The sequence below is a fragment of the Mobula hypostoma genome, chromosome 6, assembly GCF_963921235.1.
Source record: "Mobula hypostoma chromosome 6, sMobHyp1.1, whole genome shotgun sequence".
NCBI lineage: Eukaryota > Metazoa > Chordata > Chondrichthyes > Myliobatiformes > Myliobatidae > Mobula > Mobula hypostoma.
The window spans coordinates 183,532,384-183,545,936 of NC_086102.1; the positions used below are offsets into that span (position 1 = coordinate 183,532,384).

Sequence of the window (13,553 nt, forward strand, 5' to 3'; positions counted from 1 at the left end):
GCTCCCTGGAGTACAAATCGACAGTAAATATTAAAAATTTAGATTATAAATCCTAAATAGGAAATAGTAAAGGGAAAGTAAGGTAGTGCAAAAAAACCGAGAGGCAGGTCGGGATATTTAGAGGGTACGGCCCAGATCCGGGTCAGGATCCATTCAGCAGTCTTATCACAGTTGGAAAGAAGCTGTTCCCAAATCTGGCCGTACGAGTCTTCAAGCTCCTGAGCCTTCTCCCAGAAGGAAGAGGGACGAAAGATACATAAATATATTCAGGTCTACCCTTCCTGTCAACATTAAAAGCATTTTTGCCAATTTCAAAATGCTGAACAGGCCAATCATAAGGGAGTTTACGGGGGTGTTGATGTGCATCATGGTGGACAAATATGAACGAGGTGGAACATAGGTCAACAGGAACCCAAAGGTGCTGTATGCCATGATGGGAGGTAGGAGTAAGTGATAAACAATTGAGTTTACTGAGGGTGGTGGAACACTGCTGAAATGCCAATCAGGTGGTCAGGAATAAAATCACACGGCGCCTGTAGTGACTGCCCGTCCACCAACTCAGCTGTGGAGGACCGCAGGTCCTCTTTCAGAGCCATTCCGAGCCCCAGCAGGAACCACGGGAGATGATCATGGCAGCACTCATCCACCAGGGAGGCCCTGAGAGCAGCCTTTAGGTTAAGTGAAATGGCTCACACAGGCCGTTGGACTGCGGGTGATACACCATGGTTTAATGGAATTTAACACCGAGGTTCTAGGCCATTACGGCTGCAATGCATCTGGTTTGCAGGCATGATGGGGCAAGGGCAATCGGTTGAGATATTGCATAGGAGAGAAACTCCTGCTTCCTGGACTTGACATCAGCCAACTGCAGGCCTGTGATTGCTATCCTGTAAGCCTTGACCTCTAAGTCAGTAGCTTGGTTGGCTGCCATGTCAGCATAGTCAATCACAATGTGAATGGCATTGACAGCAGGTCGTAAGAGGCAATCAGCCACAGCATTAATTTCCCTTCTGTCATCAATCGTGAGTTCTGAAATGTAGGCCAAGTGGTGGTGCTACTGTGCAGACCAAGGGTCTGATGCTTTGGCCGTTGCATGCACGAGGGGTTTGTGGTCAACAAGCACGATGAAATGCCGACCTTCCAGTAGAAAATGAAAGTGGCGGATAACCAGATAGAGACCAAGGAGCTTGTGGTCAAACGTGCCGTACTACTTCCTCTCAGGGTGGGGTGCTGTATGTACTTCCTCTCGGTGTGGCGTGGGGGCTGGAGCTGCTGGCTATAGAAACATAGAAAACTTACAGCACAATACAGGCCCTTCAGCCCACAAAGCTTCGGCGGGAAGATGGCGGCGGACGCAGCTCGCAGCGGCCACTCAGGTGGTGATGTCTGTTATTTGTCAGGTAGGGTGCCGTGCACAATCCTGATTTGATGGAGACGGACGTGAGTGCACGGAGGAACATCTGGTGAAACTTCTGAAATGCCTGTTTCGCTGCCGCTGCTACTGTGTGATCCAGAATCTCCAGAGGAGAAGGTCCCGATTCCTCGGCTTTGCTTGTTGCTCGGCGGCCGGGGCGGGGTCGAAGCGCTCGGCAGAGATGGTGCTCGGTGTCGGAGAGCTGGTCGGAGGCTCGAAGTTTTCGGACGGACTCAGAGTCCGCTGCGGTCAGGTGCTTCCAATGGTGCTGCATCGGCAAGTTGGTGGCGCTTGGAGTTCATGGCAGGGAGAGTTTCTCCCTTCCACCGTCTGCGTGAGATGATGAGGCTATCGGGACTTTGAGACTTTTTTTTACCGTGCTCACGGTCTACTCTTTATCAAATTATGGTATTGCTTTGCACTGTTGTAACTATATGTTGTAATTATGTGGTTTTATCAGTTTTAGTCTTGGTTTGTCTTGTGTTTTCTTGTGATATCATTCTGGAGGAACGTTGTATCATTTTTTTAATGCATGCATTTCTAAATGACAATAAACGAAAACTGAACTGAACATGTCCCTACCACACACCTCCAACCAACTGTTCATGCCTCTAGGCAACTGTTCAGGACCTGCAGCATAGTCTGCGGCATTAGTACCAATAGCTACAGGTGCGTTGGAAAGTGGGTTCACCAGTAGGGTTGTATTCGAAAGAGCTCGTTTGGTGTCATCAAATCCTCTTGTTGTATCCACTGACCACTCAAGCAAGCGACTAGGGGCACTGCCTTTCAGGGCACTATACAAGGGGAGAATGAGTTCAGCAGTTCACAGAATGAAATGGTGATAGAAATTCACCACAGCTAAATACTCCTGCAGTGCTTTGGTCGTGCGGGAAGTCCACGATAGCAGCGATATTTGATGACAGGGTGTGGAGATGCAGTGGCCCAGAAAGTCAATATTTGAAAAGTCAAAACTGGCAGTTAACAGGGTTAATAATTATCCCATGTTGGCTTAAGTGCTTGAAAAGCCTGCAGAGACGTGATAAGTGTTCGGTTTTCGGGAGTGCTGGTGCAAATATGTTCTCCAGGTAAACAAATAAGAACCTTAAGTCTTTTATCACAGAGTCCACTAGTTGCTGGAAAGCCTGTGCTGTATTTATCAGCCTAACTAGCATGCGCAGAAACTCAAATAGGCAAAACAGGATGATGACAGCGGTTTTGGGAATGTCCACAGTGCACACAAGCACCTGATGGTAGCCCCTAACTAAGTTCACTTTAGACAAAAATTATCTTTCTGGCTAAACATGCCGTGAGTCTTAACTATGTGGGACTGGGTAACAATTGGGGTTGGTGGCCTCATTAAGGTGGTTGTAATTGCTGCATAGATGGCAACCACCATGGGGCTTAGGGACCACGTGGGGGGTGGAGTCCAAGGCTATTCGACGTAGAGGTCATGAGTTAAGGGTGAAAGGTGAAAAGTTTAAGGGGAACCTAAGGGGGAACTACTTCGCTCAGAGGGCTGTGAGTGTGGAATGAGCTGCGAGCTCGATTTCAAAGTTTAAGCAAAGTTTGGATGGGTACGTGGATGGTAGGGGTATGGAGAGCTATGGTTCTGGTGCAAACTGATGGGATTAGGCAGTTTAAAAAGTTTCAGGATGGGCCAAAGGCCTGTTCCTGTTCTGCCCTTTTGTATGACTTGTGGAGAATGTCAAACATTTCCTTGTTACCAAACTCAGCCTTCATGCTGGCCTGCTTTTCTGAGCCCAGTCTACGTGCATGGGCGTGGACCAGCAAGCCAGTTGTGGAAATGTGAATATGCTACAGTCCTTATGCTTAGTGACTTTAGTAGAAAATATGGGCTTGGTGAGTTTTGTGAGTTCACCCAGCAGACGAGTGAATTCACATGTGGTGGCACATTCTCCAGACAGAGTTGTTGTAGGGAACTTATTGGGAGTACTGGGTAATGACACAAAGCCCTTTGCACCCACAAACCGGCAGTTCTGAAGATCTACTAACTTGCCTTTGGCACACAGGAAATCTGCACCCAGCAGATAGCTAGCAACTTTAGCCGGCAGCGTCTAAGCAACTGTGTTGGTCAACATGTCATTGAGTAACTCTGGAATTGTCCGATAGCATCAGGGTCATTAATGTAGGATTTTGTGAATAAAACATGTGCAAGTCATTTTACGTGCTTACCAAAATTTGTAGCCCTTTATCTCCATAGTGAACAAACCAAAAGCATTCGCCTTACACTGACAACATGCATCAGACACCGTCTCAAAGTGAAAACAACAACTCAATGGTGCTGTTTGTAAATTATGTAGAACAGTTTCTATTATGAACAATATGTGTCATCTGTCACCCATTACGTCACCTTACACAGCCCCCCCCTCCCCAACCAAATTCACCAAGACAATCTGGAGCTCCTATGATCCACCCAGCTCAAGTCCTCTGTGTTTTGGCAGGTGCCTCTGACTTGCCCAGGGTGGGCTGACACGCACATGGTCATGTCGTGACGCAGGAGGTATGGTAGCGGAACCATCCAGATCTTGGTGGGCCGGTTTGAGGCGATCTACAGAAATACATTCAGGTTTACCCCTCCTATTGACAATAAAAGTCTTTTCACTCTATTCCAAGATACGGAATGGGCGATCGTAAGGGGTCTTAAGGAGGTGCTGGTGTGCATCACGGTGGACAGCAGTGATACAGTAGTAGCAGAAGGTTGTCTCACTGTCTGGAGGCCTGGGACTAACGCTATTCACAGGAATCAGTGCTGGTTCCATCGTTGTCCAGGGATTCCCAATGCTACCCACCTGCAGCTTCCGCTCACCACAATAGGTAGTGGTGCGAGTGGGCGAGGGATGCTGGAGACACAGGCACTGCCTTAGAATGCAGGTTCTTCTGTGCGTGGGCTACCAAATGGTGCCTGTTCCTCAATGTCAGGGCAAGTGACAGCCTTCAATTGGCAGCCCAGGGACAAAAGAACCTGATTACTTAGAGAGGAATCTCTAAATAATGCATGGAAAGTTCCTAAAAATTCGATGATGAGAAGGGTGCTTTAGGAACTTGATATGTTTTTTTAGAAGTGCTAAAAACGTGCGGAAACTGGTATATTTAACCCATGAGGCTAAGTCTTCCTTTGCTAGTGGTGATGCTGCCCCAGATGCACTCCTCTTTCCACCAGCATTGTGGTAACATCAATAAGGCGCATAGAAGTACTACTGGAAGCACCAGCAGATCCCTTCCTACGAAATGACCGAGGATCAGTTAGGAATTCAATGAAGCATAAAAGGCTACAAATAAAGAGCACAGTCACAGCTCTGCTAGTTGAAAAGCACAGTAAAAGCAGCAGCCCATGTAATACACCAAAAACTCTATTCTCCAGTAGAGTTTCCATGAGCAACACACACAAAATGCTGGAGGAACTCAGCAGATCAGGCTGCATCTATGGAAATGAACAAACACAAGAGATTCTGCAGATGCTGGAAATCCAGAGCAACATGCACAAGATAACTCAGCAGGTCATTTCATCTAAGGAAATGAATAAACAGTCAACATTTCAGGCCGAGACTCTTCTTCAGGATGGAGAAGGAAGGGGGAAGATGGGGGGAGGGGAAGGGGGCTAGCCGGAGGATGATAGGTGATACGTGACTGTGGTGGCGGGTCTGGGTGAGTACGCGGTCGAGGAGCTGGAGGGCAGCAGAGATCACGGGGGGGGGGGAAGCAGTGAGAGAGGGTCTCACTGTTTCTATGTGTCTTACTGATGTTGCCACAATTCCGCTGGAGGGAGGAGTGCCGTCAGGGAGACACTGCAAGTCCATCGCCACCCGGACTACATTTGATCTCCGAAGCTTCTTTCCTGTCGCTATCCAGCTTCTCAGTTGTCATACCCTAACTGGCACTGCACAACATCTATTCCACAGTCTTTCCTGCTTTCCTTGTCCTGTTAATAAGCTGTTTACATGTTTGCACTTACTTAAGTTTGATTTTTGCCATTTGCACATGCGACCTTTGTAATTGTTGATTGCTTATGGCTGTTTGCACTATTGTCTTGTAAATTGTTTGTTGCTGTTTTGATACTGTCCTGTGTTTTATGCTTGGCACTAAAACCATAATCAATTCTGGCATGTTTCACATACTGGCAATAAAGTGATACTGATTCTAATTAAAGGACTAGGTGGCCTACTCTGCTGCTAATTGTAGGTAAATGTGCTAAAATATGCTGGGCAGGTACAGACTGCTGAGTCTTCTGATCTTATCTTCCTTGTTCTTCGAGCAGCTTCTCTTGTTATCTCTGCACCACTCTCATTCACTGAGACATTGCGAAAGGACATTTTTTTCCAGAAGGAACCACGTCCTGGAGGAATGAGTTTAAACAGAACATACTACTGACAATTGTTAGCTTTGTATGTGTTAACACTCTCAGATATTTTGACTTTGGCAACAACCATGTGGGTGCAAGAATGTCAAATTTTGTAGCCAATCTCTTGTAACAAATATCAATTATAAGGAACATCTTTTGGCTATCATGATTTGATTTCATTCATGCTGACACAGTACAAAGTTTTGTCACAGATTGCAATTGAACTATTTTATCTGTATTTGCTATTTACTTTGCTGTTAAGAGAAAATACTTCTGAAAATCATATATCCATGCCATAATCTTCCGTAGTGATTTTATTTTTTAAATGATCATTTATAAACACACGAGTTTCATGAGCAACATATTATTGTAGCAGAGAAAAGTATGCTGTTCCTGGACATTTTGCACTAACCTTTCTTCAACCGCTCTTGGAAAATTAATTAAAGTGAGAATAGCTTTAGAAAGGTAGAATTTTAACAGCAGTTAAGAATTTCATGGAATTTCATCTGCTAGAAACTAACAGTTCAGTAAAATTGTCTGAACTGTTTTAATCATCAAACCAATCTGTCAAAGAAAACAACATTTCCCCCCACATCTAACTATTATAATCTTTCATGAAATAAATAACATTAATATGTTGGAAACAATCAAAGCTAAAATTGAACTAAAAAATTGGTAATGAAAATGATTAGTATATTAATTTCGTTATTGACTTAAAGTACAAAAATGTCTATAGTTCATTATAAAACCATTACAATCAGTGTGCCTTCTGAAAACTTATCTTTCACATACTGGTCAGCTAACATTTGTGTGAATTAAGGAAGGTGACATTGTGATTAGAGATTTCACAGAGTAGTGATGGAAAAATCATGAAATACTATCTACATTTTTATTTGCAGATGCTAACTGATCAGTTACAGTTTTCTAATATCTCTCCAGATTATTGAGTCATTTCATTTGAGTCATCAGTTGTGATAAACGTACTTTCTGTTTGGGTTGCTGTCCTTTTGATGGAGCTCACTCAGCTCATTCCACGGTGACGGACGAGAATAGTCATACTAAAAGAAGTGACAAATCAGAGTAAAAGAGGTGATGAGTTCTAAAGCAACAATTTGGGGCAAATATTAATTGTGCTCAAAGGTATTAACAATGAATCAGCTTCATTAATTTGTTCATTTCTAATTCTACTTTATGATTATATAAGCTATAAATCAGTATTGCTAAAATTTCTCAAGATTTGTCTTAAGATGTTAAAACGTCAATAATACTCTCTGAAATGAACTGTGTAAAGTAACTAGAAAATAATAACAGAGAAAGAACATTAAGAAAATACTTTTCCATATTTATTATCGATTTTAATTTAAAATTTTAGATCTTGCTTGTATGGTATTGGTATTCTCAAGTCCTGGCAACTCTTTAAAGAAATACTTTGCCTCATTAATTCATTCAATGGCAGCAGTTCATTTATTTTTGTTAAACATACTTATTATAAATGCTTATTTAAAAATAACAAGTTGATTTTTGGCACTAAAGTTTCATTACTGGCAGCACACATATAATGACATTGCACATGAAATAAATGTAGTTGTTATTTTTTCAGAAGATATACAAAATTTATTAAATTCTTCAACATGAATGCATAGTATATAACCTAGGTATAATGGATGTGAATTAGGAAACATAACATTGTTATGATGCAAATATTATTGCAAAAACGCCATCCCCTTCTCGCAATTCTTCCGTCTCCACCGCATCTGCTCTCAGGACAAGGGAGATGTCTTCCTTTTTTAAAGAAAGGGGCTTCCCTTCCTCCACTATCAACTCTGCTCTTAAACGCATCTCCCCCATTTCATGTACATCTGCTCTCACTCCATCCTCCCGCCACCCTACTAGGAATAGGGTTCCCCTGGTCCTCACCTACCACCCCACCAGCCTCCGGGTCCAACATATTATTCTCCGTAACTTCCGCCACCTCCAACGGGATCTCACCACTAAGCACATCTTTCCCTACCCCCCTCTCTCTGCATTCCGCAGGGATCGCTCCCTACGCGACTCCCTTGTCCATTCGTCCCACCCATCCCTCCCAACTGATCTCTCTCCTGGCACTTATCCTTGTAAGCGGAACAAGTGCTGCACATGCCCTTACACTTCCTCCCTTACCACCATTCAGGGCCCCAAACAGTCCTTCCAGGTGAGGCAACACTTCACCTGTGAGTCGGCTGGGGTGATATACTGCATCCGGTGCTCCTGATGTGGCCTTTTATATATTGGCGAGACCCGACGCAGACTGGGAGACCGCTTTGCTGAACACCTATGCTCTGTCCGCCAGAGAAAGCAGGATCTCCCAGTGGCCACACATTTTAATTCCACATCCCATTCCCATTCTGACATGTCTATCCACGGCCTCCTCTACTGTAAAGATGAAGCCACACTCAGGTTGGAGGAACAACACCTTATATTCCGTCTGGGTAGCCTCCAACCTGATGGCATGAACATCGACTTCTCTAACTTCCGCTAATGCCCCACCTCTCCCTCGTACCCCATCTGTTACTTATTTTTATACACACATTCTTTCTATCACTCTCCTTTTTCTCCCTCTGTCCCTCTGAATATACCCCTTGCCCATCCTCTGGGTCCCCCCCTCCTTGTCTTTCTTCCCGGACCTCCTGTCCCATGATCCTCTCGTATCCCTTTTGCCTATTACCTGTCCAGCTCTTGGCTCTATCCCTCCCCCTCCTGTCTTCTCCTATCATTTTGGATCTCCCCCTCCCCCTCCAACTTTCAAATCCCTTACTCACTCTTCCTTCAGTTAGTCCTGACGAAGGGTCTCGGCCTGAAACGTCGACTGCACCTCTTCCTAGAGATGCTGCCTGGCCTGCTGCGTTCACCAGCAACTTTTATGTGTGATGCAAGTATTATTTGTGGTTTTATGAGAGAAATTATCTTTAGGCTTTGCACAAGAAAGTGTCTAACATTACCTGATTAGGATCACTTTGCAAATAATTTAATGATCCTCTGTTTGTAGGTCCTCCCAGATTTACTCTAGGAATCTTGCTTGGAAATTCAGATCTGTCAAGACTTCCTCTTGACATGGAGCCCAATATTGGTTGTTCTTGTTCATCAGGTTCACTTCGCTTTAGTCTGCAACAGTGGTAGCACAAGGTTATTAAAAAGTGTTGGTTTGAAAATTATTTCCAAATACGTTGACCATGTATGGCCTGTTTTAGTTCATAAGCTTTTGTTTTCATATTTTCTACTGGCATAGATAGAAACATACAGCTCACCGTGGTCATGCTGAACAGCAAGTACTCATCTATACCAACCAATGTCCTGGTGAGGAAGATAAAGAATGGTAGGGTGAAGGAACCATGGGTGACAAGTCAGGTGGAAAATCTAGTCAGGTGGAAGAAGGCAGCATACATGAGGTTTAGGAAGCAGAGATCAGATGGGTCTATCGAGGAATATAGGGAAGAAAGAAAGGAGCTTAAGAAGGGGCTGAGAAGAGCAAGAAGGGAACATGAGAAGGCCTTGGCGAGTAGGGTAAAGGAAAACCCCAAGGCATTCTTCAACTATGTGAAGAAAAAAGGATGACAGGAGTGAAGGTAGGACCGATTAGAGATAAAGGTGGGAAGATGTGCCTGGAGGCTGTGGAAGTGAGAGAGGTCCTCAATGAATACTTCTCTTCGGTATTCACCAATGAGAGGGAACTTGATGATGGTGAGGACAATATGAGTGAGGTTGATGTTCTGGAGCATGTTGATATTAAGGGAGAGGAGGTGTTGGAGTTGTTAAAATACATTAGGACAGATAAGTCCCCAGGGCCTGACGGAATATTCCCCAGGCTGCTCCACGAGGCAAAAGAAGAGATTGCTGAGCCTCTAGCTAGGATCTTTATGTCCTCGTTGTCCACGGGAATGGTACTGGAGGATTGGAGGGAGGCGAATGTTGTCCCCTTGTTCAAAAAAGGTAGTAGGGATAGTCCGGGTAATTATAGACCAGTGAGCCTTACATCTGTGGTGGGAAAGCTGTTGGAAAAGATTCTTAGAGATGGGATCTATGGGCACTTAGAGAATCATGGTCTGATCAGGGACAGTCAGCATGGCTTTATGAAGGGCAGATCGTGTCTAACAAGCCTGATAGAGTTCTTTGAGGAGGTGACCAGGCATATAGATGAGGGTAGTGCAGTGGATGTGATCTATATGGCTTGCCTGCAGAAGGCAGAGAGTCGTGGTGGAGGGAGTACATTCAGATTGGAGGATTGTGACCAGTGGTGTCCCACAAGGATCTGTTCTGGGACCTCTACTTTTTGTGATTTTTATTAACGACCTGGATGTGGGGTAGAAGGGTGGGTTGGCAAGTTTGCAGACGACACAAAAGTTGGTGGTGTTGTAGATAGTGTAGAGGATTGTCGAAGATTGCAGAGAGACATTGATAGAATGCAGAAGTGGGCTAAGAAGTGGCAGATGGAGTTCAACCCGGAGAAGTGTGAGGTGGTACACTTTGGAAGGACAAACTCCAAGGCAGAGTACAAAGTAAATGGCAGGATACTTGGTAGTGTGGAGGAGCAGAGGGATCTCGGGATACATATCCACTGATCCCTGTAAGTTGCCTCACAGGTGGATAGGGTAGTTAAGAAAGCTTATGGGGTGTTAGCTTTCATAAGTCGAGGGACAGAGTTTAAGAGTCGCGATGTAATGATGCAGCTCTATAAAACTCTGGTTAGGCCACACTTGGAGTACTGTGTCCAGTTCTGGTCGCCTCACTATAGGAAGGATGTGGAAGCATTGGAAAGGGTACAGAGGAGATTTACCAGGATGCTGCCTAGTTTAGAGAGTATGCATTATGATCAGATATTAAGGGAGCTAGGGCTTTACTCTTTGGAGAGAAGGAGGATGAGAGGAGACATGATAGAGGTGTACAAGATAATAAGAGGAATAGATAGAGTGGATAGCCAGCGCCTCTTCCCCAGGGCACTTCTGCTCAATACAAGAGGACATGGCTTTAAAGTAAGGGGTGGGAAGTTCAAGGGGGATATTAGAGGAAGGTTTTTTACTCAGAGAGTGGTTGGTGCGTGGAATGCACTGCCTGAGTCAGTGGTGGAGGCAGATACACTAGTGAAATTTAAGAGACTACTAGACCGGTATATGGAGGAATTTAAGGTGGAGGGGTTATATGGGAGGCAGGGTTTGAGGGTCGGCACAACATTGTGGGCTGAAGGGCCTGTACTGTGCTGTACTATTCTATGTTCTATGTAATCAGGGAGCAACTTTATTCACCATAAACATTTACACGGCAGTATTAGGAATGTGCTGTGCGTGTTGGCATTACATGCAACAAATAATAATTCAACAGTCATAAAGAAAGAATTATATAAAAATAAAGTTAGAGGTACAGATGTGGCATAAACTGTGCAATCCCTTTACCAGCACTTGGTCCATGGTCTATCATGCCTTGTTTCTTATTGCTGTGATAGCCTGTGCCTCCAACACCTGACAGGCAGTGTTTCAGACTTCAATCACTGCCTGAATGAAAAATTCATTCTCAGCTCCATTCTAGCTTTTTACTGCTCTTCTTAAAGCTATGGCCGCTGTCCTTATACATCCCTGCCAAGGCGAGAGGTTTCTTCTGTCTATTCTATTCTATTTGATTGAGTGATTTGGTGCTTTGCTGTCCCTGAGGGTGTACTGAGGCTTTGAGCGAAATGTGCCATCTCGAGGCCAAGAGTCCTGGAGACGGGACACGAGCCCATGATCAACTCCATTTCTCGTTAATTAAAGTGCCGAGCAAGATTGAAATCATCAAGGTGAGTGCGGATGGCGAGCAGGTGTTTATCACCGTCTACCAGCCTCTCACTCGCAGCTGCCGGAGGAAGGTGTGAGTGTGACGGTCTCTCTCCCTCCCTCTCTGTCACTGCTCGCGAAGGAAGGTCCCCGTGATTGAATGGCCTCTCTCTCCCTTAATGCTATCGGAGGACAGTGCCAGATTCTGGGTCCTGGGCAAGGTTTAATCGATGCTCTTTGGGGATCGGACTCTGTAATTCACGTTATGATCTGTTTCTGGTTGCTCCTTTTTTTGTTGCTAATTTGGGTGACTTTGAATCGGGGCGGCCTGCAGATAATGAATACTGAGCAGACCTGAAGATGCTTGGACTCTTTTAATTTTGTTTTTTAAAAATTCTGTATTTTTTCGATCATTTTTTTTGTTGCTAGTCATGCGATTTGTTTTTTTTTGCGTGTGGGGTAGGGTCCGATATTTTGCCTTGAACAGGTTCCATGGTCTTTTTATTTCATGGCTGTCTGTGGGAAGGTGAATCTCAGGGTTGTATATTGTATACATCCTTTGATAATAAATGTACTTTGAATCTTTGAATCTTAAATCTATTTATTCCTCTCATAATGTTTTATGCCTCTGTCAGATGCCCCCTCAGTCCTCTCTACTCCTAGAAAAACAAAGCCTGCCTATCTAGTCTCTTCTCATAACAGAGAAGTTCCATCTAGGGCAGCATCCTAGTGAATCTCCTCTGGATTTCATCAGTGCAGTCATGCCCTTCCCATAATGTGAAATCCAGAACTTGTACTGTACTGAAGATATAGCCATATTAAATTTGCTGAGTTCTCATCACCTGGCACCTCACTTGTGGTCTGTGAAGATTAAAAAATTTCTTGTTAGGGACCCAGAAATCTCCTCCCTTACCTTCATATCAGTTTAGAATTTACGTCATCCGACTGGGAATTTATCCACTATGATGTCTAAGAAGTTTTGGCCTATTACCTCTTCTCACCTACCTACCATCTTTCCCTGGTTCCCCTCCTCCTACGGTCCACTCTGCTCTCCTATCAGATTCCTTCCTCTCCCACCATTTACCTTTCCCACCCACCTGTCTTCACCGATCACCTTCCAGCTAGCCTCCTTCCCCTCACTCCATCTTTTTATTCTGACATCTTCCCCTTCCTTTCCAGTCCTGAAGAAGGATCTCAGCCTGAAACATTTGACTCCTTTTTCACTTACATAGATGTTGCCTGACGTGAGATTCCCCTGCATTTTGTGTGTGTTGATATAAAACATTGCCCTCACTATTGAGTCTCCTACCATTATTGGTAGAAGTTTATAACATTGTGAGAGACATACAGTAGATAGAGCATGCAGCCAGTATCTATTTCCCAGTGTCGCAATGTCTAATATGAAAGGTAGGCAATTCATGAAAGAAGGGTTAAGTTCAACGGAGATATGCGAGACAGGTTTCTTTACACAGTGGCTTTTAGACAGGCACGTGAATATGCAGAGGATGCAGGGATATGTCATGTTCAGACAGAAGGGTTGACATTTCTATAGCCTAATTAATTCAACACAACACCATGGAAAGCATGGCAGTGCCTAACTTTCTTAGAAGTTTGTTAAGACTCAGTATGTCATCTAAGACTTTGACAAACTTTTATAGGTCTGTAGTGGAGAGTATATGGTCTGGTTGCATCACAGCCTGGCATGGAAACCCCAATGCCCTTGTCTGTAAGAAGTTGCCATGGCCCAGTCCATTACAGCTAGAGCACTCCCCACCACTGAGCACATCTACATGGAGCGTAGTTGCAGGAAAGCAGTATCCATCATCAAAGAACCACCATCACCCAGGTCATGCTTTCTTCTTGCTGTTGCCATCAGGAAAAAGGTACAAGAGTCTAAGGACTTTTATCACCAGGAACAGGGGCAGTTACTACCCCTCAACCATTAGGCTCTGGAACCAAAGGGGACAACTTCACTCAATTTCACTTGCACCATCATTGA

At 44.4% G+C, this 13,553-nt stretch overlaps 1 protein-coding gene across 1 annotated transcript in view; it reads right to left on the minus strand.

Annotated features, from left to right (window-relative positions):
* Nucleotides 1–6,044: 6,044 nt before the first annotated feature.
* The window catches only part of LOC134348799 (mucin-13-like), a 91,865-nt gene continuing 84,356 nt past the window's right edge, over nucleotides 6,045–13,553 (minus strand). The window contains exons 18-19 of the mRNA XM_063052601.1: nucleotides 8,753–8,915; nucleotides 6,045–6,832 (exon numbers count right to left, since the gene is read on the minus strand). Of these exons, the coding sequence (XP_062908671.1) occupies nucleotides 6,740–6,832; nucleotides 8,753–8,915 (256 nt within the window). The 3' untranslated portion in view covers nucleotides 6,045–6,739. The remainder of the gene's footprint in view (nucleotides 6,833–8,752; nucleotides 8,916–13,553) is intronic.